The sequence below is a fragment of the Haplochromis burtoni genome, unplaced genomic scaffold (assembly GCF_018398535.1).
Source record: "Haplochromis burtoni strain Fernald_Lab_line unplaced genomic scaffold, NCSU_Asbu1 Contig_22, whole genome shotgun sequence".
Lineage (NCBI taxonomy): Eukaryota > Metazoa > Chordata > Actinopteri > Cichliformes > Cichlidae > Haplochromis > Haplochromis burtoni.
The window spans coordinates 2,173,655-2,198,292 of NW_024582383.1; the positions used below are offsets into that span (position 1 = coordinate 2,173,655).

Consider the following 24,638-nt stretch of genomic DNA (forward strand, 5'->3'; position numbering starts at 1 on the left):
CATCAGCGAATGCATGGAAAACTCGATAAACTGATGCAATGTTGTAAAGAGCAGTGGCCTAAAATTCCTCCACAATGATGTGTAGGGATGGGTATTGATAAGATTTTCACGATTCCGATTCCATTTTCGATTCTGTTTAACGATTCGATTCTTTATCGATTCTTTTTAAAAAAGAAGAACACTAAGGTCGAGTAGCTTAGGACTTTGTTTTATATCTTTTCTTTGAACAAGATAGAAATTTAGGAGTAACATGGCCTTACAAATCCAGCAGTGAGATCTTAAGAGATCCAGCCTACGGCTCTTCAATGGGGTGTCACAGGGTCCCCAGGAAAACAAATGTAAATGTAAAATAATAAAATAAATATTCTTCTGTAGCAATAACAAAGTATAACATAAACTATTCAGTAGCAATTACACAACAGTAATGTCCCTGCCTACAATTAAACACATTCACTTACTGAAAATCATCTGCTGTGGCAAACGGGTGCAAGCCTTTTACCTCAAACTGAGTCTCTGCTCGGTGACATTCGTCTATCCTGCCTGAAAGGAGACGCTGCCGGCAGACTGCAGCGAGAGCTGCCAGCATCTGAGCCAGACTCTGTCTCATCATGGTCACTAAATGCACAGTAATGGCAGGTTTGTAATAAGGCAGATCGCGCTAACATAATATGCACTGTTAGTTGATTATTTACCTGCCGCATTAACGGGAGAGGACGTGCAAACGTTACCGCTGCTGCTGGGTTGAGATTCACGAGTCCGGAGCAGAATTAAAAACACGACATTCATTTAAGGTCATCGCGTGTTTTGTGAGCAAATGCTTTTGCATATTCGTAGTGTTTCCTCCCTTAAATGAAATATCTACTTTGCAAGTATTGCACGTTGCCCTGTTGTCAACTGTTCTCGTAAAGTATGATCAAACTTTTGAGCGTTTGAGCCACTTAGGCTCCGTGTTTCCTGCCAGGTAAATGACGCTCCGCAACGTGGTGACGTCATTCGGGGCGACTGGAATTGATAAGGGAATCGTTTGCAAAAATGGCAAACACTTCCAAGGAATTGAAACAGTGGGAACCGGTTCTCAACAAGAACCGGTTTTCGATACCCATCCCTACTGATGTGTGAGGCTGATACAGTCATGCAGAAAACAAGGACATCAAGTTATTGCTGCTAAATGTGGGTCTGCAAGTTAGTGGATAGCTGGGTGCACACAGGAGCACACAGTGTACTGTAAATACTTCTTTTTCACATGACTGTAATTCAGTTGGAAGAATCATGAAAATGGCACAAAAAAGGATCAGTTTAAATTAAACTATTTATTTAAAACACTTTCTAGACTTTTGTAGTCATAAAGTCGACCTGCAGAGCTACAGACTGACAGCTTTTCCTGGATATTGATAAAACTCATTCATTTGAAAATGCATAATAACGAGCAAAGATATTCCCAAGAACCCTGAAGATAAACATCACAAACAGCAATACATGTGTTTTTTTAATTATTAGAAAACCATGTAAAATAAAGTATCTGTATTCTCCAGAAGATTAACCAAATTCAGACAACAAGACATTACTTTGCGATATTTCCACCACGTGTGTGTGTGTTGCTTATATTGGATTTAAAGAGCAGAAAATTAAACTCGAGCACTCTACCAGAAAATAACTACCAGAATGCAACGAGGATCACGTATTGATTAAAAACGAGTTCAAAGTTTTGCAGCGCAGTTTTTTGCCTCTCGTTTTTCTTTGATTTAACCCCTGATCCCTAACCTTAAAAAAACTTCGTGAGAAACTTCAAACCAGCAAGAAAATCTCCAAACCAGTCGACACGCATGCACATCCCACAGTCCCCAGGCATCAGGATAAAAAGGTCATCACCAGAAATGGACACCCAATCAGACTGGACTCAATTGGGGGCCACGGCCTCTGCAAAGAAAACTTTGACCTGACAGGAAATGTTCTTTGTCCGTGTGTGTGTGTGCTGGGACGTAGACAGAGGGCTTTGCAGAAGTGGAGCTGAGGCTAAAAATAGAAAATATTCTTTTTTTTCTCACCACAATGAAGAGACAGAGAAAATGGCTGAGGGCAATGCAAGAGCAGAACAAGAGATGTGAGGATGGAAGACTTGCCTGTCATGTCCTTGGCCATGTGCCTCGCTGCCTACCCAGAACATCTGAGGATCAATATGACTCTGGCATAAACTCTATAACCTTCAGTGATTCAGTGCTTATAATAATCCTGTATACGAGCCATCCAGTAGGAAATATCTTTTATCCATATAGATTGGTATAGTGATGATCCTTCCTTCTTAAAAGAAGTGATAGTCTTTTTTTGTCACCTTGTCAATAGGGCTTTGTCATGGTGACAGTCAATAACGGCAGGATTAAATAAATAGAAACTGGCACGCTCTAAAATGCACAGGTACTCACTCTCACTCCATCTGTGAGTTTCACACTCAAATTTGATCCCTCTATTTTTTATCAGTGAGAAAAAAACAACTTCATGCAGCTTTTTCTTGATACCAGCAGGTCCTTAATCCTCAATGAATACATTTGCAGCGTGCACGTCCGTGGATGCACGTGAGCGTGCGCGTGTTTGCGAGGCAGCCAATCTGCCACGCTGCTGCTGATACGGAAGGCAGAAGACTTTTTTTTCTTCTCGCCTTCTTTCCGCTAGATTTATTTTCTAATGTTGACGTTTATCACTTGAGCTGGCCTGCAATTCATCATCCCTCCTGCTCGTCAATAATCCGAAAGAGTCAATTTGCCTAAATGTGAATCCCTTTCTTTTATTTCGTTTTACTCGCTCCTTCTCCCTCCATCTCTGACTCTCTGTCTGACTCTTTGTCCTGTGACGGCTCAGGTGAGAGACGGCGGGGGAGCAGAAAGTGGCTGTAACGGGGTAATGCCGAGCCTCGCGGGAGGATTTAGGAGTGTCTTTGGAGCTGACACGGCTCCTAGCCTTGTGCGTGAGAGACACCCCGGTCGACTCCAAATCCCTCTGATCTTTCATTAGGTGTTCGTCAGAAGATATCCCCGCTCAGCGTTCAAGTACGCATAGTGCTGCATCTGCAGCTGGATAAACAGAAGAAATTAGGATGCTGCCGACTGAAGTGACGCGCTCTGATCTCAGATACTGCAGCATCTGTGTCATATAAGAAAGTGAAGCTAATTAAATTCATTTGTTTTTAGGATAAATGTTGTGACTTAGTAGACTGCGTATAAAAGGTAGATAGAGCCAGAACTGAGAAGTGAAGCTGCAGTTAGGAAGCATTCTCACTAACATCCAGAGGTGGGATACAAAAAGTTTAGAGGCCTAATAGGAAACTTCTCATATTTCTCACTAAACATTTTTACTCATATTCTTATGCTTCAAGTCTAATTAAATACAATCTGATGTTCAATGTGTAAAATATAGTCCAAATGATGGAGTCAACAGACAACAAACCAGGTTACACTCTGGGGCGCGGCTACAATCCCTCAGTGTCTCGGTCAGGTTCAGACCTCCCTCCTCACGTCCGGTTTAAAAACACCAAGATGAAACAAACACTAGCTTTACTTCAGTTTACGAAGATCCTACACTGTAAGCATCTACATACAGACACACAAACAAGCAAACATGTTGTTCCCATAATAGGGAAAGCACAATGCTATTACAGGGTGACAACATGGTGGTTATGACCATCTTTTACATACAGTTAGCAGACCGTCGCCCTTTTTACACATCAAGCAGCTGATCTGAGGGAAATCTCCGTCTTTTTTTTTCTAAATTTTTGTTATCAGCTCATCAATCACTTTTTCACACGTCCTGCTTCTTGCTTACCGATGTTTAATAACAGCCTTTCTAAGAACTGGCTAATGTAATGAATGTGAAGGATTTGCACTGCTACCATGCACACTCACAGTGGCTATGCTAATTATTTATAGCCCACAAACGTCTCTAAACGGGCTTTTTTGTTCAAGTGTTATACAGATGAAGCTGTAGGAAGATACCTTTGACACCGCTGAGTGGAACAACATAAAGAAGATGCTTCAGCCATTCAGACACATTCGTACAGCACTTTATTCTATGGCTTAAGCACATATATACACAAATATGCATTAACACTGTGATTGATGCTTCGCTTTGTGAGGGGTTGAGTATCCCGCCCAAGGATGTGGACCTGAGGAGGCAGAGATCGAACAACCGACCGCCGGATTGGTGCACGATCCATTTTACCTCCTGAGCCACAGGCGCCCTGTGATAGATCTAACACCGAGTGCTTAGTGAAGGAGTGAGAAACCAAAGGTATCTTCCCAAAAATGTGTCAGGACGAACACTCTCAAATATTGTTGCTATAATAAATTGTTGTTTAGTGAGGAGGACAGGGTTTTGAAATGAAAATGGCTGCCACTGAAAGGACTTTGTCCACCTCCTCAGTCAGTATAACCTGTACCGGGAGCTTTAGGAACGCTGTTATTCACGCTGCAGTCGGATTGAAGCCAGCTGAATGACCGGCACTCCATCTAGCCTTCAGTGTGAAAACAATAGTGCAGAAAAAGAGAGAGGGAGGGTGAGAGAGATAAGGAGGAGTGGGAGATAAGAGGGAGAAAACGGGTGGTGGTGGTGCGGCGGTGTCAGAGCGAGAGAGAAAGGCAACACATAATTCCGAATTCACAGCCAATGTGCTCGTGTGCTGAGACCTATCTGAGCCAACTTTGTCTCTGATCCTGCTCTGAATTCTAAAATACCCAACATCGCTCTCTCTCCCAAACTCTCCCTCTTTACTCCCACTTTTTCTGTTTCTTTAGTTTTTATTTTCATTCAGATTCCTGTATCAGCTTTTTACATTTTCGAATGCGCGCGACACTCGGCTCCACCTCGCTTTCATCTCCTTCTTCTTCTGTCTCTTCATCACAGTGCGAATGGAATTCATGTCCTACCATGAAGCTGTGAAAATACAAGTATACCCCAGGGCTTTGGCTGTCACAGAGCAAAGAAGACCGAGGCAGGCACACTAGTTTGTTGTAGCTCATTGAATTTTTCATCTTAATCCATGAAATATACATCGCTGAGGCCAGGGCTAAGGCCACAGACCACATGGGTACATTGTAATAATGCTGTGCCCTGTTTGTCTAACCCCAGCAGTTATTACTTGCTGTAGCTCTCCCAAATGTGGTGTGTGTCTGTGTGTGTGTACCAGAAGGTCTGCTACATAAACTGCTCTCCCAAAAGTGCCTTTGGATGACATGGATGAGTGACAGGCAGATGTCTCTGAAGAGCCTTCGTATCATGTTTGGAGTGTCAGTGTGCCGTGGTGTGAAAATTTGTTGAAGGCGCCTGTGGAAACGTGTGCGTGTTTCTGCATGTACGTGGCCAAAGCGGAGCGCGAGGCACGAGGTGAATATGTGGGTGCTGAGCCAGAAAGAGAGAAAGGAGGAGTACAAGCACCCGTGTTACATATGTTTGGGTGTATTCATGCATGTGTTGTTTGGAAAAAAAATACAAGACACAAAAAGGCTTTCCTTGTAATGTGCATTTAAGTGTGTCAGAGCATCCTTTTCTCCTGTGTTTTCAGTCACAGTGAAGGTGCCTGCTGATGTTGTTAATTATTAATACCCGCAAGCACCACATTCCCACCCTCGTTCCTTGATTATTCTGTGTCAATTCATGAATGTCAGGGAAAATATTTTTCTGGCGGAGCAAACAAATGTAAATCAGGACACAAAAAAGTACTTTAACGTACGACTTGATACCTTGTAGCTCGAATGCAAAGAGCTCTCAAGAGTAAATCAAAGTCCTGGTAATTTTCTGCCAGCACAATATTGGGTTTTCAGGGTTAGTCCCTCGATAAATATACAGAAAACCATGTAAAAAAAAACACTTCCTGGTACTTTGCAATATATGCAATCGTGCGTGACTTCAGCCCATTCATATTCACACTGCAGCACTGTAGGCAGCTTTCCGCTTCTCTTAACGCACAACAAAATCTTACGTATGTGTTTTTTTTCATTAGTAAGCGCTGCACACGAGGTTGGATTAGCAAGCAGGTGAAGCAGCCTCGAGGCCCAGACTCCCGGGAGCCCTCGGTGCCCCGAGTTCACTGCTGTCAGTTGGTAGTAATTAATTAAATGGCTCTGTATTATTGTCTGTCTCACTGAGGGACACAGAGTCAAAGTGTAATTGTATGACCTTTAAGGCTTTAGTTTATTCTGTGCATTGTACTTAATGAAACTGCATTTAATCTAATCACAAAAAGCTGATGTCATGCTGAAAACCTGCAGCCTTGACCTGGTCCCACGTTACCTTCGTATTACTGAGCACTAGATTTATCCAAGCCAGTCAGTTTAGGGACGATTTGGGGGATTTTTTTTTTTTTTTTTTTTACCTTACGTACATTTTATAATCTTCTAGTCTGCTAAAGCTCCAGGATACATTTGTTTCACCTACATTTATTCAATAACAATTAAGTAGCTTTAACATCAGCACAAAAACTGAGCACCAGCAGCTTCGTGACATGCGTTACTATGGCAGAGAAGCTCCTTTAGGTGTGCATAATGTGTCCACAGTGAATGTGCTAGTAACATTGTATCAATATTTCAATTTATTTAAATAAGCTAAGACTCGTCAATTTTATAGTATATTTTGATGCTAACATTTTTGTGCATTCAGCTAAGTAAAAGACTGACTACATTACTTAAATGGGATATTATAGTACATCTCAAGTCACTACAGTATACAGCGCAGTGTGATAAAAGAACGGGTGCTGCAAAAATGATTAATGATGACCTCGCTCTATTCGAGTGTTCTGGTAAGACGTGGAAGAGACTAACAGCTGAAGGAAATTCAGACTGGTGTTGGCGTTAGAAAACGGCCAAAGCAGAGGTAACAAAAGCCGACTGTGAGTGTATAAAAGAAGCTGCTAGTGCTCTCTACATAATGGGAAATAAAGTGCATATAAAGCCTACAGTGCTCAGGTAATTCATCTAATCTATTTGGCCTCCTAACAAGTTAAATCAACCACACAAAGCTAGCTTCTGTTTTGTGCGCTTCACCAGCGTTGCCTCAGCGTCATCCATACAATTCTGCTACGAGTTCACAAAAGAAGCCTGCCACTAGTCCTGTATTTTAAATAATCGTGTCAAAATACCTCATTTCCTTCAAAATCCAGCTTCTTTTTGTATATATACACGACAGTTTGTCCAAACGCTATCTGCTAGCAAGCATGCAAGCTATCTTCAGGTGTGAGCACCCAAAATATTCATCCAAGTAATGTTAATAATCTGGTGTCATATGTTGACTTCATAGGATACAAGTGAAAGTCAGTAATATTCTCGTAATAATGTTTTTGCTGTGCGTTTAGGCAGCAGCCACGAGCTAAAACAATGTGCTGCATCTCCTGGAAAATATGAATAACAATAACGCAGTGGAGATAAAAATGACTCTGCTGTTCAGCCTCATAAAAATACTTATTTACCAACAAGGTTACCATAATGCTGACTGCGTGTACTCCAAGCAAATAGATGTGAAAACAGCTGCGAGGTGTATTTTCTCTGTTCTTTATTTCCGTGGAGGGAATCAAATGGTGGAATACAAAGTAAAATAAGAAGCTGTAATGTTATCAGAGGCCGTGAACCGTAACCAAGATAATATCTATCTTTCCTTGCCGGGCCAAGAGTAACTTGATAGAAGCGATACATTGCTGGCCCTATACGCGCTGATGCACACAGGTACACATCCAACATCTTACGTTAGCTCTGTCAGAAGGAGACGGAAGGAGGCAACGAGACACTGTTAGACACAGAAACACAAACCTGATGGATGTGCAAAGTGTGTAAAACTGAATGGACTGTTCTCCTGCATGAAATCAATAAATGTGCATGTATTTGCACATGCACGTGTATATTGCAAAAGCACACACTGCTCTGGTGCATTTACCATCCATTGCCACTCATCCCGGTCGGCATCTTGTGACTGAGTGCCTGCACTGGGGTTTTCAATTATCCAGCAGTCGCACCTTTTCTCCCAGTGAATTAGCATGAGGGGAAAACTCAAGTGGGTAATGGAATTCCATGTGCCGTTTCTTCATTAGATGAGACGAGGCTGGCTGGTTGGTGAATCTTTCTGAGGGAGTGAGGATGATGGATGGTGGCGGGATATAGGTGTTTTGCATGTGCTTGGTGACATCTGGTACGCATCTGGAGCATACGTCTATGTGTTTGAGGCATTTTATGGAGCCCGTCACTGTTATCACAAAAAATTGTCAAGCTCAAAGTTTGAGAAAGCAAACAAATAATAATGTCAGCATTACTAAGACTAATTTTATGGTTCGAACAGAAGCCTCTGAGATCAGTCAATACTTAAATGTCTGAACTTGTAATTGGATTTTGCACCGTAATGATTTTGCATTGAACATATATTTGCATTTATCTCGTCAGGTGCCTTACTGTACCTTCCTCCCCTGATTAGAAACCAAAGGAGCTGCCAGACATGAAGCCTGATGGATCGTTTTCAGTTTCAGCTTCGCACAACTCCAACTTGTCACCTACAGCATCTCCACCCAAGCGAGTTTATCCGGGCTCGGCCGAGTCGTGATTAACCAGGCTTCGGCTCACTCGCGCCGTAGTATTTGAACAATGTCGGAGAGAAAACAAAGAATGCCTGTGGTGCCTGAGCACAGTGTGTTTGTTGTGTCGTGTAATCAGAAGGCAGACCTGGACTTCTCTCTGGTTTTCAAATAATGAGGTCAGCGGCTGTGCCAGTAATTCCTGCGAGCCAGAAGCTTCAGACTGCTCTAAACACCTTGTTTCAGACAGGTGTTTGTACTCCTGTCTGTGTATGATGTCAGTGAGAGGTGACGGCCCTAATGTGGTCAGACCTTTTGTCTACTGAGGAGAGCCAATCAGAGAAAAGGTGGCCCACAGGCTGAGGAAGCAACGACAGTGGATGAACTGAGAGGCTCCATCATATAAGAGCTGTGAGCTCTTGTGCAGTTCAAGAATGAAAAACATGCAAGTGGAAATAAGCATAATAGGTCCCCTTTAACTTCTTACACAGCAGAATACCACTTTGAAGAACATGATGCGTATGTAAATTACTAGCGGCTGAATTAATAACGTCTGTCTTATTTTTTGCAGTCACTAATGATTAAAACAGACGATGTGAGACTGCATCTTCAAAGCAGCAGACTGGGATGTTTTTCCTTTAACATCCAGACAATATTTTGACAGTTTTGAAATTCCAGCCTTTAACAACAGTTACCACCTGCCGAGTCATCGCTGTAAAGAGAAAGAAACAGGTTTTGTCAACGTCTATTAGGCAGCTTCTTTAACTTTGTGCCATTAATTGTCTGTCTGTGGCAGCTGCTGTTGTAATGATGATTTTCGGCATAAAGAAATGCAGTGCGGGTGAGATTCTGAAGCATTTCACTCTGATGCTGAGCCTGTGTGTGTGTTACATCGTGGGTAATCTTCAGCTGCACTCAAACAGTCTCTAGAGAGAAACTGTGTGACACAACCATCATATATCTGGCCCACGGCTGAAAGTTCTTCTGCTCGCGTGTGACTTTAATGTGCACCTCGTGTACCCACATACGTGTGTTACTACTACCTCACTGCAGTCTTACCACAAGCCAGATTTGACTTGTCTTGCACCTAAAAGTCATCTGCGATTCAAACACGATGATATGACAGTTTTTATCTTATCAACATGAAGCTGACAAGGATTCTCGTCTGTTTTACTCTTTGTATTCACGTCAGACCAACTCCTAAATGAGCTACCGGCGATTGTAAAATGTCGCACTCACCTCCCAAAATTATGCCAAATTGCTCCTCGCATTTCAAAGCAAGCACGCAGTTGTTCTTAGCAGTTAAAATGTAAACACTACAATCAGTATTTTAATTCATGATTGCCAAACAAGCCGTAAGCTAATCACGGAAAGGAGATAATGAAGAAAGCAAGAAGGGAGAGGAAGACTAAGGAGGGAGTCTGTGATTAGGTCTCACCTCAAGATGCCTGTTTTGTCTCAGTGCTCTGGGCTCTGCAGAGAAAATGCAATGTGTGCTGTTTTATCTACGCTGAAAGCAGAAGACACATGCGTTAAAATCAAGGTCAGAGAAACACTCACGCTGTTTATGATCCTTCACTTACAGTAAACTGTAAAAGTCCTGAGCCACCCCTGTTTTCTTTAGATTTTGCTTCCAAGTCTGAGTCAGACTTACTTGTAATTTTGAAGGTCTTGAGCGATAGTTAAGTTGCAGTCTTGATTATTGAGCCCTTTAACACTGACCTACAAATTATTCAAGCATAAAAACACACCGAACTCGAGGGATGAACCAGTGTTGTGTCACATAACAGATAACTTATTAAAGAACCAGTGTGAAACTGTATTTTTAGGGACTTTAATATTAGTCAGTCATAAAAACGGGTCATTCTTTCCCATTTCTGCAGCTGAATCTACCAAAATTCCTAAAGATAAAATTGGAATTTGCAGCAACAACGTCATTCCCAAAGAGGTATTAGCTAAAAGCTCACATCTCAGCATGGTGTGCAGTTTGTCCTTAAAAATGAGGAAAATGGGCAAATGGAGGACAAAGGAAGACGTAGCAGGGCTGAAAAACCTGCATCTGCTGCTTTCAGTATCTGAAAGTCATGTTCTTAAGAGAGATGAAGGACCTGAGAGATGCCTCCAGTCCTTCAGTTGATCCATCTGCTCATCGGAAACGGTGTCAGTGGAATGGTGGAAACTGAGAAGCTGGACTTAAAATCAGCAGTAACTGGTCTTATTTAATGATGAATCTAAATTTGTGGTTTAAATCATCATCAGTATGTCTGGAGGAGGTCAGGAGGGAGATACAATAGCGCGGGTCTACAGAAAAACAGTATCATCAGAGTTCACTCCATCATGCCACCTGGAAAGTACGGAGCCCCGCAGGGGACGTGGGAGAAAATAAGGACGGACTTTTGCGAGATCTCGCAAAACTAACTCGGGATCTCACAAAAGTTGAATTCCAACAATGGCGGCAGCTACTTAGTTGTAATATTACTCTTTCTGGGTCACAAAATACACTTTTAAGATATTTTGAGGCGTGAATGTAGTTGTGTAAACGTCAGATATCTGCTCGGTTTACAAGACATCACATATTTGCAAAAGTGCTCCGACGTTTTCGGAGATCTGACACCCACCATCTCGAAGCTAACGGGAGGTCGAGGTCGAGACCTACTACAGCCGGGAGGAACACCGATCTCCCGACACATCGTGCCTCGACCTCCCGGTCGGCTTCGAAGAATGCGGCTAAAACTTTTGCGAGATCTCGCAAAAGTCCGTCTTAATTTTTTTTCCCCCATGTCCCCTGCGGGGCTCCGTAGGAAAGCATCTGATTGGCGACGGCTTCAATAAAAAAACTATCAGTGTGGAACGCCATCAGTCATCGATTGGCCTCAACATTAGTGAAGCAGTGCGGGGTCATAGAATAGAACAAAGAACAGCTTTGAATGTCCTTCAAGAAGCCTGGAGAACTAATCCTGAGTTCTACTTAAAGAAAAGACAAGAAAGCTGCATGAGAGCGTTCCAGCTGTGGTAAAGAATAAAGTTGGGCATACCAAATACTGACTTCCGTCCTTCGCCTTGTATTCTGCATTTCCATGGATGAAAATATGTGGCTCAAGACTTTTGCACAGTTAGAAAACTGGAGTAGAAAACTACAAAAGCTATTTTACTTTTTGTTGACCACATCCTGTCATCGAAAAGACGTTAAAGTCTGACAAGAGAGCGCACACCTTTGAGGAAGCGGTCTAATAAACCGTAAAGATGAAGCTACATAAATCCAGAATCGACAGGCAAAAAGCCCGTAACCTTTTCCTCCAGAGTTACTGCGAAATGAAAAACACTAACAGCAAAGATGTTATAGATGTCATTAGGAAATATTATTTAACCCCTTAGCAGTCCTATTAGTCCCCTAAACCATCCAATGTCCCGTGGGCGGTACGTCCGACTGCTAACAGTTTAATAACAAATCTCAATTTCTAAGCATTTCTACTACACGTACACAACTCCCTGAGACAGGAGGGTCTCTGATACTCCCACAACTGCACATACGAGGAGTTCAAAGTGTGAGGCAAATGATAATCTATGCATCCCTGTAACAACAGCAGTCGTTAGAGGTGAGATCATGCAGAGGATTATTCCTGACAACGCCGATTACCGAGCTCACAGCCGAACAAAAAGCCTCGCTTTGTTCATCGGCTTTCTGCTCTGTAATGGGAGAGCATTTTTTTTGCCAACTATTCTATAGTTTAAGGCAACAATCATTTTTAATATTAAACAAAACCCACTTTGTTTGTACACCCTTGGCTGTCAATAAATCATCTGAAATATTTGCAGTGTTGCCCACGCGAGCAGCTCGAACCGACACTGTGTTCAGAACACGCTGCCTCTCTGAATGAACTGGTGAAGTCTCCGGTTGCTTTTCTTTCTATTAATAAATTCATTAGCGCGTTAGACTGGAGGAACGAAGACATTCATCGGCCAATGACTCGCAGCCAAATTATGCGAGATACCCTGCTTGGCTAGCTGTGCCGCCATATCTAAAAAGCAGAATTAAAAATGCATCCCTTTTCCTTCCTTTAGAGTTTCCTGCAATTACTCAATCAGTTAGAACCACGCAGGGAGGCATGTCCCACATCACCCTCGCAACCCACTCTACGTCTTTATTTTCCCTCTGCCTGTGCCACTCCATTTCCTCTCTCACCTGTGCGCACAAGGAAACACACACACGTGCACACACTCCTATCTCTCTATACTGTAAAGGCAGCTCCAAACTGCTCGTTGTTGGCCCTCATCTTTCCAGAGCAGATGGCTGCTTCTCTGCACCACATGGCCAGCACTCAGGAGATGAGGGGAGCTCTTTAAGAAGAAAAAGACTTTCAATCTGCTTTAGCAACTGTAGCTCCTCCTCATCATCGCATCTTTTTTTTTTCTTTCTTAATTTATTTGTATTTTTTTTGCATGGCGTCACCAGCTACTCGTCCCTTTTCCCGACCACACTACCTCTACATGCATTCGCTGCAGTGATTCCACACTGCATTCATCAAGCTGCTGTTGATGATTATGTAAATGCGTAATGCTTATGTAAACGAGCCAAATGCAAGGTCGCGATGTGAAAGTATTAAGATGCTGCACGGGTGCACAGTCGACTGGCTGAGAATTCCAAATCGCAGTTTCCTATGGTTCTCCAACATGTGTGTGTGTGTGTGTGTGTGTGTGTGTGTGTGTGTGTGTGTGTGTGTGTGTGTGTGTGTGTGCTTGTAACGAGGCATAGGTAAATATAGGTATGGAGATGCTGGGAGTTAGCCTGACTGTGGTGGAGAAGTGGGGTTATTCTGGATGAGCAAAGACTTCGAGTAGAGCAGTAAGGTTTTTTTCCTCACTGGGTCTACATCGTGCGTATAAATCATTCGGAGCACCGTGGGATGAATTTTGCCTGAAGATTGCCACAAGGAAAGGAATGAATCGGAGGTTTGTTTGTGGTCATCACCTTGGTTGTAATGCCTTAAACACTTGAAACACACTGAATTTTGAATGGACAAGAATAATACATACAATGTGGAGCATGATGTAGTCACCCAGACGTGGGGCGCTGTCGATGCGGACCAGGATGCCATCTTTTATGGTCGTGCTGAAGCCCACGGCTAGCCGGTCCGTCCGGGTGCTTGGCCTCTCGTTATTGGGCCACGTGTATGTGATCAGACCCCCTCCTTTGCCAAAGATGTAGGTCGTGCCAGCTTTGGAAATAAAAAAACAACAACAGGAATTAGATTTGTTGTACGATAAATAGAGGCAGATAGAAAGAGGTGAAAACTGAAATCTGTGATGTACAAACAGAGACTAACTAGACGCCAGGGAGCAGCGTGTTGTCACAAACAAGACACGTTTCTGACAAAACTGGATTAGCGCTTCTTCCATTAGGGGCTAAATCTACGGTAATTCCGTTACAGCTTCCTCGCCGGGGCAACAATGTAACTGTGTCGAGTTCTATTTTAGGATTTTAATGCTATTCAGCCACCGCCACCTTTCGGGTAGAAGTCAGCTGCTCCCCTGACGCCATCTATGACCTATCCAGCTCTTAAATATAGCCCCTTCCCAGGGAATTACAGCCGGTATGGCCAGAAACGGATAAGTCTCCCAATCCTCATGTATTATACATGAAACCTGCAACCAAAGAACAAAGGTTGGCCCAAGAAAGTAGAGAAGGGGGACTGAGGGGGATCGAAGAACTTTTGTCTGGTTTAATTTGACAAATGCAGTGTTGAAGAAAAGGAGTCAGTACCAGTAGGGAATTGTATCTATCTATCTATCTATATATATATGTATATGTGTATGTATGTATATGCAGATTTGTGTCAGATTAGAGCCTCTGCCTGGATCAAGCTCAGCCCTCAGCCAGAGAATCTGTGAAAACTGTTTGTGGATTTCCTTTTTTATCATTATGTGAAACTGGCAAGAAAGACCAAAGCTATTTGTTTTCAGGGTGGGATTCAGTTCCAACTTTTGAATATTCCCTGAGGTGAGTTTGAATTAAAGCGTTGATTCCCTGAGCCGCTTAGCCGTCTCGTCCGCATTTAGCCAAAGATAATCGGGAGATCTGAGGCATTAGACCTGCAGCAGATAGTCTAGTAGGTGAATCAATATGGGAGAAAACTGGTTCCTGTGGCCTAAGGAGAGTGGAAAGCGTGTGGCCCACCTCAGAGGGCTACGCTGGATTCCTAATGAAGTCTCGGAGTTCTGGCATCAATGTATTAATTCATTTTTTGCTGCCTCCATCAAGTCTCGGCTTCCCTTTCTTCCGCATCACCTCCCGCCCCTCGCCATTTCTCTTTTCCATTCACTTCCTCTGCAAGTCACCTGAACATCTGTTTGGCCGTGTGATGGGTGCCCAGCTGTCTCGCTGTTTCCCCAATGAAGCGGCCAACAATCTGCTCTGTGGTCTATAATACCCCGGGGACTCCACGAACATATGGATGAGAGGGACTAAAAAAGAGGGAGAGACTCTAGTGACCAGATGAGCGTCTCTATTTGCCTTCAGGCACACAAACAGGTCTGTATTTTACACAACTCAGGCGCCAGCACTGCAAACCACCAGCGAAGGTCGTCCGTGCGCCGAGCCTCGAATAATCCGCCTCATTTCGTATAGCTAATAATCATAAACGGACGGTTTTAACGCAGATATTTTTATTTTTCCTGAACAGAAGTGATAAAATCATTCAGCTTCTGTCAGAGACTTTACTGCAGATGAAACTACTGAGCGTATCACCTGCCTCAAATAGCATATTTCACCCATTGCAGTGCATCAGAAAACAAGCCCCTGATGCTACGAGAGGCGGCAGACAGCAGCCTGCAGCCAGGTTGCACCCGATCTGGCTGCACTGTCTCATCGCCTCAAAGTTTCTTCTTGCCAAAAGAGTTCGGGCAGACTAGGGATCAGTTTCCCCGGCAAACGAGCAAACTTCGCCTATCTCATCTAGCACACACTCGGTTTTTTTGGAGGGGATGACGATGATGAGCAGCAAAGATACAAGCACCCCGGGGAGCCAATTATCACATTGAGGAGATTTGCTTAGTGTTTCAAGAAGACAATGTTCAGCATGAAGTACACACAGGCTGCCACACGCACAACGGGCTGACGCACACACACACAGAGCGGGCGGGCTGACGGAGACATAAATGCACATCGTGATGCAGTCTAAAAGTGTGCAAACACGTGCGCATTCGCACAAACACTGGGAACATGATGCCTTCTCACATTTTCAGTCACACAAGTGGGTGATTATCTGCACAAGTACAGAGAAGAGAAAGAACCCGAGATCGCCGAGATGTAGCACATTCCCCTAACAACCTGCCGGGGCCCAGACTGCACCAGCTGCATTTCCACACGCAGAGGAAGTCCACTGCATATCAACAGCCTATGCATGCAAGAGTACTGGGAATGGCATCATTTCTGATGCTCATATGAAGGGAAAAAAAGATTTGTGTGACTGTTACGCAGCTGAAAAGAGAGAATGCACATGCCAGGCTACATTTCCAAGGTCAAGACTTTGATTTGAATAATTTCACTGAAGCTAGAGCTGCTGGGACTTTCCATTTAAGTGTGGATGTACTGAGCACCAATATAAATTTCAGCAGCTTTGCAAAGAGACTAATTAGAGGGCGGAGGGGTAAGCGATGGCGTGTTATAACATTTCTAGCATATTTTCACACTCATGCTCTCAGATATCTTTACTAAAACGTCCTCGGACATTTACCTGTCCTGCAAACTGTTAAGGAACAATAATCTTCAATGTTTTTTCGTTTCTGGGTCTCTGTTTTTGGGAAAGTTGTCTGAGTGCAATGAAAATGTTGATTTCTTATATTCACTTCAGCCAGCAAGGATTTTAAGACCGATCAAAACAGCAAAGTGAGGGTCAGGCGCACCGATTTTCGCCTTGTATTTCTTGGTAACAATGCAACAAAGATTTTGAGACAGCATCTAGGATTTTAATTCACCCGGCTGCATAAAAGAGGTGATAAGCAGGCTAATTTGTTCTCTGCTTCTTGGAAATGTCTGAAAGTCCTCCTCACTTCAGCGCGCTCCAACTATTCCAATGTCCCTTTCCTTTCTCCCTTGTAATTACCACAGACTATTTCTTCAGATGCTGTGCTCATTCTTGGCATTCTCTAAGAGATGAGCCATCACTTTTGGCCACAACTCCCCCCCCTCCATCAGTGCTTACAAGGTTGGAGGATTAATAAGCAATAAATAGCAGAAATGATGTGTAAAATACACACATGGGCTTTCACAGCCACGAAGCCTGGTGAAAAGCTAACTGTAGGGGAAATATCATCAAAGGAATCAAATCTACACACAGTACAGACTGTAGAGAGCGTTATTTTAGTCTATCAGAGGGGACTTTCATCTCCAGCTTTGAATAATGCAATCTTGCTATGGCCACTGGGTACTGGAGGGAGGCCATCTGAAATCTAATTGTAACACACTGGTGCTACATTGACTTGGAGATAAGAAGATCTCTGAAACAAGAAAAATGACCAATGCTGAATTTTTCAAACGATTTCTCTTTAAAGAAAACAAGCAAAAACCTATGGAGGGAGTATAGCTGTGAAAATAAAGGCCACATACTAATGCGCTGCTCCCCAGGAGTTGTGATTCATTGCATCTGCAGCATGGCTCCGTTTAGAGACAAACTGTAGATGAGAGACTAGGTCAAAGCCTTGGCCTCTATTTCACAGAGGTCCCCTGAGGCGTGGAAGAGCAGACAGAAGGTCAGGACACCTGTCTGCAGGACAGAGCTATGTTCTGTCCTTCAGCCCCCACATGACATTACAAAACTAAAGGGATGAAGGGAGAAAAGGGAGGAGGACACAGGATTTTCACACAGAGCCAGAAATCACTGCAGGTCACTGCTTTCAATGCACCTGACCAGTGTGGGGAGAAATGAGGGGAATACGCTGGAATTCTCAATTCCCTGTTTCAACCTCAACAAGAGAATTTTGCTCTGGCTCCACTCTGTCTGTCTTCTACATGCACATATGAACTTCAGCAGCCAGCAATGATATCTGGAAAGGAGCAAAAGGAGCGGAGCAGCTGCCGTGATGCATGTCGGTTATATTGGTTGTATTCAGACTTCACACCATGCTGTGATAAAAAAATCTATTTAGAGGCAGCAGACCTACAGTAAAAGCCAGGGCGAGGTGCTAGTCGAGCTTTTTTCTCTCTCAGATTAAGTTGGATGGAGTACTGGGAGTGTGTGTGTGTGTGTGTGTGTGCTGCATGCGTGTTAGACACCACTAAGAAGAAGGTGGCACTACCAGCTACCCACAAGGCACACACAACTGCAGCGGGTAAATGCTCTAAACTCCAACTCTTTGTGCAAGCGTGCACACATGCACGCTCAGAGTCATTTGCATAGACCAGTGTGAGTCTTAAAGCATGCACACACACGCGCGCACAAGTGCACACATTTTCTCTCCTTTCTCCTTGCTGTGTGTGTGTGTGTGTGTGTGTCTTGTTTATGTGCTTTTATGTTTTTCCCCTTGTTATCTCTTGGGCTTTCTGCAGCACTGGCACCCCAGGGGATGGAGAAAGAAGACAAACACGGTTTGATGTGGTCGAATTTTCTGCCATCGGAGAACGAAGAAAAGAAAGCGGAGCTCAAAAAAAAAAAAAAAACATCCTGGAAGTGAGATGCAAAATGTAATTGCCTCCTCAATCATGTTCAAAAGAACTCTATCATTACAATACTTTCCCCTGCTGTGCTTCATACATAGGGAATTATTAGGCTTGCTGTCCTTCACACAGTGACAATAAAGAATCATTGGCAGAGGAATCAAATTGTGAGATACTGAGCTGTGTAATCACTGGGATTTATCTCCATTTTACAACCTCTTATCATTTCATAATTCATATTTCCAACTGTTGCCTCTCCCCTCTGGGATAGAGTGAGAGGAGGACTAATGATTGAACGCTCTCCTTCTCCCCGCCGCTCCTCAATCAGCTGCCAGAAGTAAGCTTAGAGGAAATAGCTAAGATGCTTTACAGCGATACCTATGTGTGTGTGTGTGTGTGTGTGTGTGTGTGTGTTGTGCTTTAAAGGACTTCTGTGGCGGCCGGTGTGTGCGTGTTTGCATGTGTCTCTGCTGTCATCACACACGGTGGCCATGTGTCCCATCTCTCAAGAGCAATGCCGAACAAAGAAAATGCAGAACATGATGGATGAAGGGCGGTGTGTCGTGAAGAACGGCTACGTAAAGGAAACAGGCAGCCTCGAATGATTTACACTGTCTGTTTCCCCGTTATAATAAGCTGTAGCATTACCGCACTATATGGATTCACGCGCCAAAAACCAGGGGTAATGGAAGCAGGGAAAAGCTAAAACTAGACACAGAATGGACTGAGCATATATAGCGAAAAGTGGTTTTACCCACGCAGCCAGAGCTGTATTATGATGCATGTGCAAACAGCAAGCTGTAAAAACCCACAAAGCGTTGGGATTGCGACAAACAAAAGATGTAAGGTTTCCACCATATTTTGCTTATAGCAATATCGCTCTTTAAAACTCTAATAATTCAGACTAATTAAACTTTGTGTGTGCTGCGTGTTCTGGGCTCTGCTATGGATAGGGAGGACGGCTTTTGTGTGTATTCTTAAAGAAACGTACATAAATGTCAAAAAAGCTGGCTGAAAAAATATGAAGCACCAGTACAAACGGCGATAATGGCCTACAGAGTTATTTCCCAGTGTACACAGTACGTACAGAGCATTGTACAGCTTGCTCTGCATTGTATAACATTTTGTCAGAGTCATATTCTAACTTTATGAGCCAGGCTAAACTGACAAATGCAGCGCAGTGAGTCCAAGGTTTAGGCAGCTTCTGCTTGGGCTGCGAAGTTGCACCAGCAGCCAAGATGATAAAGTCTGAGCCGCTGGGCAGCAGCTCCACAGTCAAAAACTACAGTTATAGTACTACACTTGCCCAAAAAACGCCAAGGGAAACTGAGGCCTTTGTGCTGCGGTGGGATTTAGCGCTAGTGCCAGTTATGTTGGAGGTGGCTGTTGGTGCCAGCTCTGATGGAGCGCAGCTGTGGGAGAAGAAGCTGCAACATCAGGAGGGTAAACAGGAACATATTGTGCTCTGTGTAGTGTCTGTGGAAGTGTGGCCAAAATGTTTTTCATTTTCTCTTATTTTGCTGATTTGTGTGTCAACTCATAAATTATTTAGTGTGTTAAATAAAAAAAGAAAAGCTGCCTCTTTTTCACCTTTTCTTCCAGGCATCACATCTTCACACCGGACGTGCGACCAGTGAAGGATTTTCTTGAAGAATATTTATCAGTTATCTAATTTGTTGTCAAGTAGAGCCTGACTGACACAGGACTTTTAGAACAGATACCAGGTGCAGTAAATCTGACAGTTGATTTTTTCAGACTAACGAAACACATAAAATTTCTGTAGCTTCTGTTATGTGCAGCAATTTATATGACCTCACTAAGATATTAAATGAATGCAGTTTGAAACGCATCTTGCTTTACTGTCACAACTAGTGCCAGATAACTCAGTTAAACTCAGTTTGTCGTCGTTATGGTAACATCCAAAAGTCATGATGCCAACGGGGATGCTGCAGAGTGCCCTCTGGTGGACACACCATGCAACAGTCAACACTAATAACACAGCTGAAGGGTGTTTCTTCCATCTCTTTCAAATGTTTATAGATCTGCCACTTCACAGGCTTAGAAATGAACATATAATATGAATGATATGATATCAGTACCATTTTATCGGATACTTATTATTTCAGATATATTGGTTTTGCAGATAAATCACTCAAACTCAATTTCAATTTAGAAGTTTAGGACCAACTGTTTCTTGTATAACCCACTGTTTACTCTGTTGCTAATTTATGAGAAACACTTTCTCACACTCATGGGACACAGCATAATAACAGAAACCCATACCTGTATATACAGGTACTTACTATAATAACATATAACTCAGCTGTAACATGAACATGTTACCCAGTGTTAGTCTGCAAATCTGACCAGATCCTAATGAATCACCAACCCTTTGCTACTTTCCTGACTTTGTTCCTTTTACTAACATAACTACAACAATAAACCCCGAACGAGTACTTCCAACAACACAACAGGAAGTAAAAGGACTCAATCAAAAAGTTTCCCGTTCTTGTCACCCTTGATTGGACATACTTGACATATTTCCATGACGAACAGCTTGATTTGCCATCTGTATCGTGTGGTTGTGGCAGAAGCGACGAGATGTGGAGATGGTGAACGGGGAGCGAGTGGGGAAAGAGTCACTTTTTGCTGCAGGAGGGAGGGAAGGAGGCAAGACACGGAGAAGGGAGGAAAAACACAGATGGAGAGAGAGAGAGTCAAGCGGTGTCGATGGGAACCCGAGATGATCCGAGCCCCTCCACCCCCACTCTCTCTGAGCAACAGGAAAAGGCTTTGTAACGCTGGCTCCTTACTCACAGGCATGTCAAAGCATCCTCAGATCGCTATAGAAGGACGGGAAGATCGACTCGCTCACACCCATTAACAAAGCAGTCATGTAGCCTCACTTCAGATTCATGCAACACTGCAAAGGTGCAAATGTGAGTACACAGAAGTGAAAATACACACACATACACACAGTCTTGAACAGCAGAAGCTGAGCCATAACAACTCCCCTCTCATTACCGCGAAACCAGCCAGTCTCACCCTCCTACCCCCCCACCCCCTCTTGCCTCTCCTCCTGCTGCATTACTGACACTCCTCTCTGTTGTAGCAGCAAGCGGACAGAGAGGAAGGGCTTTAAATGATTTTTTTTCTCGGTTCTCTGGAGATGTCAGCTCCTATTCTCTCTGGTTGTAAAAGGAAGGGGAAGCGGGAAGGGGGTCTGAAGAGGATTTCAGAGGCTGGGGGAGCAGGGAGAAAGGGAGGAGGTGGGGTTGCAGCTGAGATCTACACAGCTCTCTAGGCTACAAAGAAGACCTGTCTGCTGACTTTAATGCTGCTCACTGCCACCAGTGGGGTTTTTTTTAGAGAGGGGAGAGCGACGTTGTGGAGAGATGAAAGGAGAGGAGGTACGAGCTAGGAAAGATGCGGAAGGATGCTGGAGACAGGCTGACACCGTCAGATGGACGGCAAAGGTGGAGCCAAGTCAGCTTGTAGGAGCTCAAAGTCACAAAAATATCACTAATAAATAGTCGTGACATCTCTCTCCAAAGCTTTGTACAACCTGAATGCCGTGCTTTTGCATGGTGAATATTAACGTTCTGTCGGATCCGGTGTTGACGCTCCCGCCGCTCTCAGAAAATTAGGATATGAGCGTCTCCTTCCCATCATTCATAATGCATGACACGCAATGTGTGTGAGGCATATCACTTCAGAGACAGGCCACACCGAACCCTGGCGAGGATTAGGTGAAGAAGACCTCCTGAAGAATAAGGGAATCCAAGATGGCTCCGAGTGGAAGCATCATTTATAATTGAATCTTCCCCAGAGGGCAGTGCAGCCTGTCTGTCTTAGCCAAGGCTTCACGAGAGAGCCCGTAGCTCCACTCGCCCTCACTCTGCAAAAGCCTGTGTCTGTCTCTCTCTCCCCTTTTCTCTGCAATAACTGAAAGGCCCTGATACATAAATACAACACTGCAACTTGATCCACTGATCTTATCCTAAGGCCTTTATGACTCAAACCCCAGTTGGACACATCTACTCGTTTCTGAACTTTTTGCAAACTTTTGGTCCAAGGAGTGGCTAAAGTTGAGACTTTACATTTTTGTGTGCTGCCCTTTAGTGGAAAAAGAAAAGCTAATTTGGATAATTACACTGTATATGACAGACCTGTGTAGCTGCTGTGGCGTAAAAACATCATCATCGTCATCGTGTCACGTGTTGAAAACCAGGAATTGAGACCAGAAACAAACTGGAGCAGCACTAATCGGAGAAAACTCATCTGAATTTCAGGAGTGGGACCATACCTCATACTTCCCTCCTGTTTCTGTCTATATATGTCCTCCACCTCCTCCTTTTTTTTTTCCAATTCATTAATTCATCCACCTCTCATTAGTACATGCGAGTATGCACGGGCTCAGGAGCTGCCACCAGTCCTCAGAGTCCTTCTCCGAACCACAGCTCCAATTCATGCTTACTCCACCTGCCATTATCCATTAAAATGCTGTCAAATGTGAGTGAGGCTGTGGTCCCAGCTAGTGGCACGAGGTATTAAACTAGGCAAGAAGTGTAGTCATTTTCTTCTCATATACTTCTCTGCACCTAGAGTCCTTTTGGATACCAGCTAAGGTGCCCCCTAACCCCCACTGGCCGTTAGAATGGATTCACACTGTGCATTGGCTTCAGTCATTCAATCAGGGCTAAGATGAAAACAAAGTTAATTAAAAGGCAGGATAACAAGAGACAAACAGGAACTCATTAAAAGAAAAGATAGTTTTCATAAAATACCCAGTCAGTATTTTGATATGATTCATTTGGGAAAGAGGAGGGTGGAATAGAGAGACGCGCTTTAAGGACTCATGGTCTCCAAAGCTTGCCTCCTAACTCCAGATTTCCTTTATAGTTATTTAATAAAACGAAGGAGACCTTTGCAGTTAATTATCAGGATGAGTGGTATAACCTATTTTGCGCCTCGTGCACAAACTAATGGCCTCACAATTATTGATGCCTTTGAAAGTATTATTTAAGAAAATAAATAAATGGATTTGCACAAGCTCAGTGGAAATGGAAGGAAGTGTCCCAAATGTTTTATTAGAACTCTAGGATACAGCGCATTTTGGTTAGTGACACTTAAACACCCAGAAGCTTGTTTACAAGACAAACTGTGTCATTAAATGCTACCATTTTATCCAAGCCATAATCTTAATTTATACTGATGAACATTGCATTAGACGGTTCTGTTATTAAGCTTCTTTGTGGTCCATCTTCTCCTGGTGAACAGATAGGGCTGTTTATCCCCACTGTATAGATGATAAAGGCCCTCTGCTGAGACATGTTGGCTGAATAAAGAGCAGACCCTTCCAGTGACTCAGACAGTTTTGCAGAGTTATTTTTCACATGATGTCAACAAACCACGGCAGCAAATGGATTTTGCTAGTTCTGTTTGCTTGCCTCAGACTAGTTGTGGACAGAATGTAATAAGTCAGGAGGGATTGAATATCTGTCCAACTGGCTGCCACATTTGCTACACCAAGCAAGCCGTTTCAGCATTTGTTTGATGGTAGGGTAGCTACTCTTAATGGTGACATATGCTCATTTCTAGCCCTGTTTTTCTTGCCACTAGGGCTCCAAGGGAATAAGCTGTATTTGCATCAGGCATTATATTGGCCCTCTATGACCATTTCTGTTCTTGTCTCTTTAAGGCTCCCTGATGAGTGCAACCACTTGGTTATCAACGGCCAACCGAAGCCCTTTGCAGACATCTCTGCTGCTCCCAAGGCTACAAAAAAACTTCTAACTCTGTCTCTAAGTCCAATGTTTGTTGGTTGACTCTGACAGTTACTCTGGAGTAACTGGAGAAATACCATTGTGAAGTTGGCTCTCAGACTGTTCGTGGGCATGGACAAACATTCAAACCAATGTGGCATCATTAAGTAAATAAGTAAGCCTATTTGGAAGTTTTTAAGTGTCATTTCAAGTTTCAATCCATTTTCTTCCACTTATTCAATGTAGGCTCGTGGTAGGGGACTGAAGCCTATCCAAGGTACCATGGGGTAAGCGGCAGGGTACACCCTGGACAGGTCACCAGTTTGTCTGGTGGTGAATCACCAGTTAACCTAACATCACTAACTGCATGTCTTTGGACTGTCAGAGTACTCGGAAAGAACATGCAAACCACACAGGAAGGCGCCAGATTCAAACTCAGGACACTTCTTGCTGTGAGGCAACAGTACTAACCACTGCTCAAAAAGCACCATGCTATTTGTTAGCAATTTGCATGATGTCAGGTAGTTCTAATGTCAGTTCAGTTTGGAAGCAGAAGGGGTTGACTCACTTGATGGCTGTGCTTTTTTCATTAGGGTTTGGAACTTTGACTATGCATACATCATAGCCAAAGTTCAAAAATAGTATAGAAATTTGACATAAAATCACACACACACACACACACACA

At 43.5% G+C, this 24,638-nt stretch overlaps 1 protein-coding gene across 15 annotated transcripts in view; it reads right to left on the minus strand.

Annotated features, from left to right (window-relative positions):
• The window catches only part of LOC102308027 (neurexin-3b), a 317,322-nt gene that overhangs the window by 68,008 nt on the left and 224,676 nt on the right, over positions 1 to 24,638 (minus strand). For all 15 annotated transcript variants that reach the window (XR_006054139.1, XR_006054138.1, XR_006054137.1 and 12 more), the window contains one exon: positions 13,571 to 13,752. Coding sequence is in view for 12 of the 15 variants with exons in the window: in XM_042218692.1 (XP_042074626.1) it covers positions 13,571 to 13,752 (182 nt within the window). In the remaining 3 variants the exon portion in view is untranslated. The remainder of the gene's footprint in view (positions 1 to 13,570; positions 13,753 to 24,638) is intronic.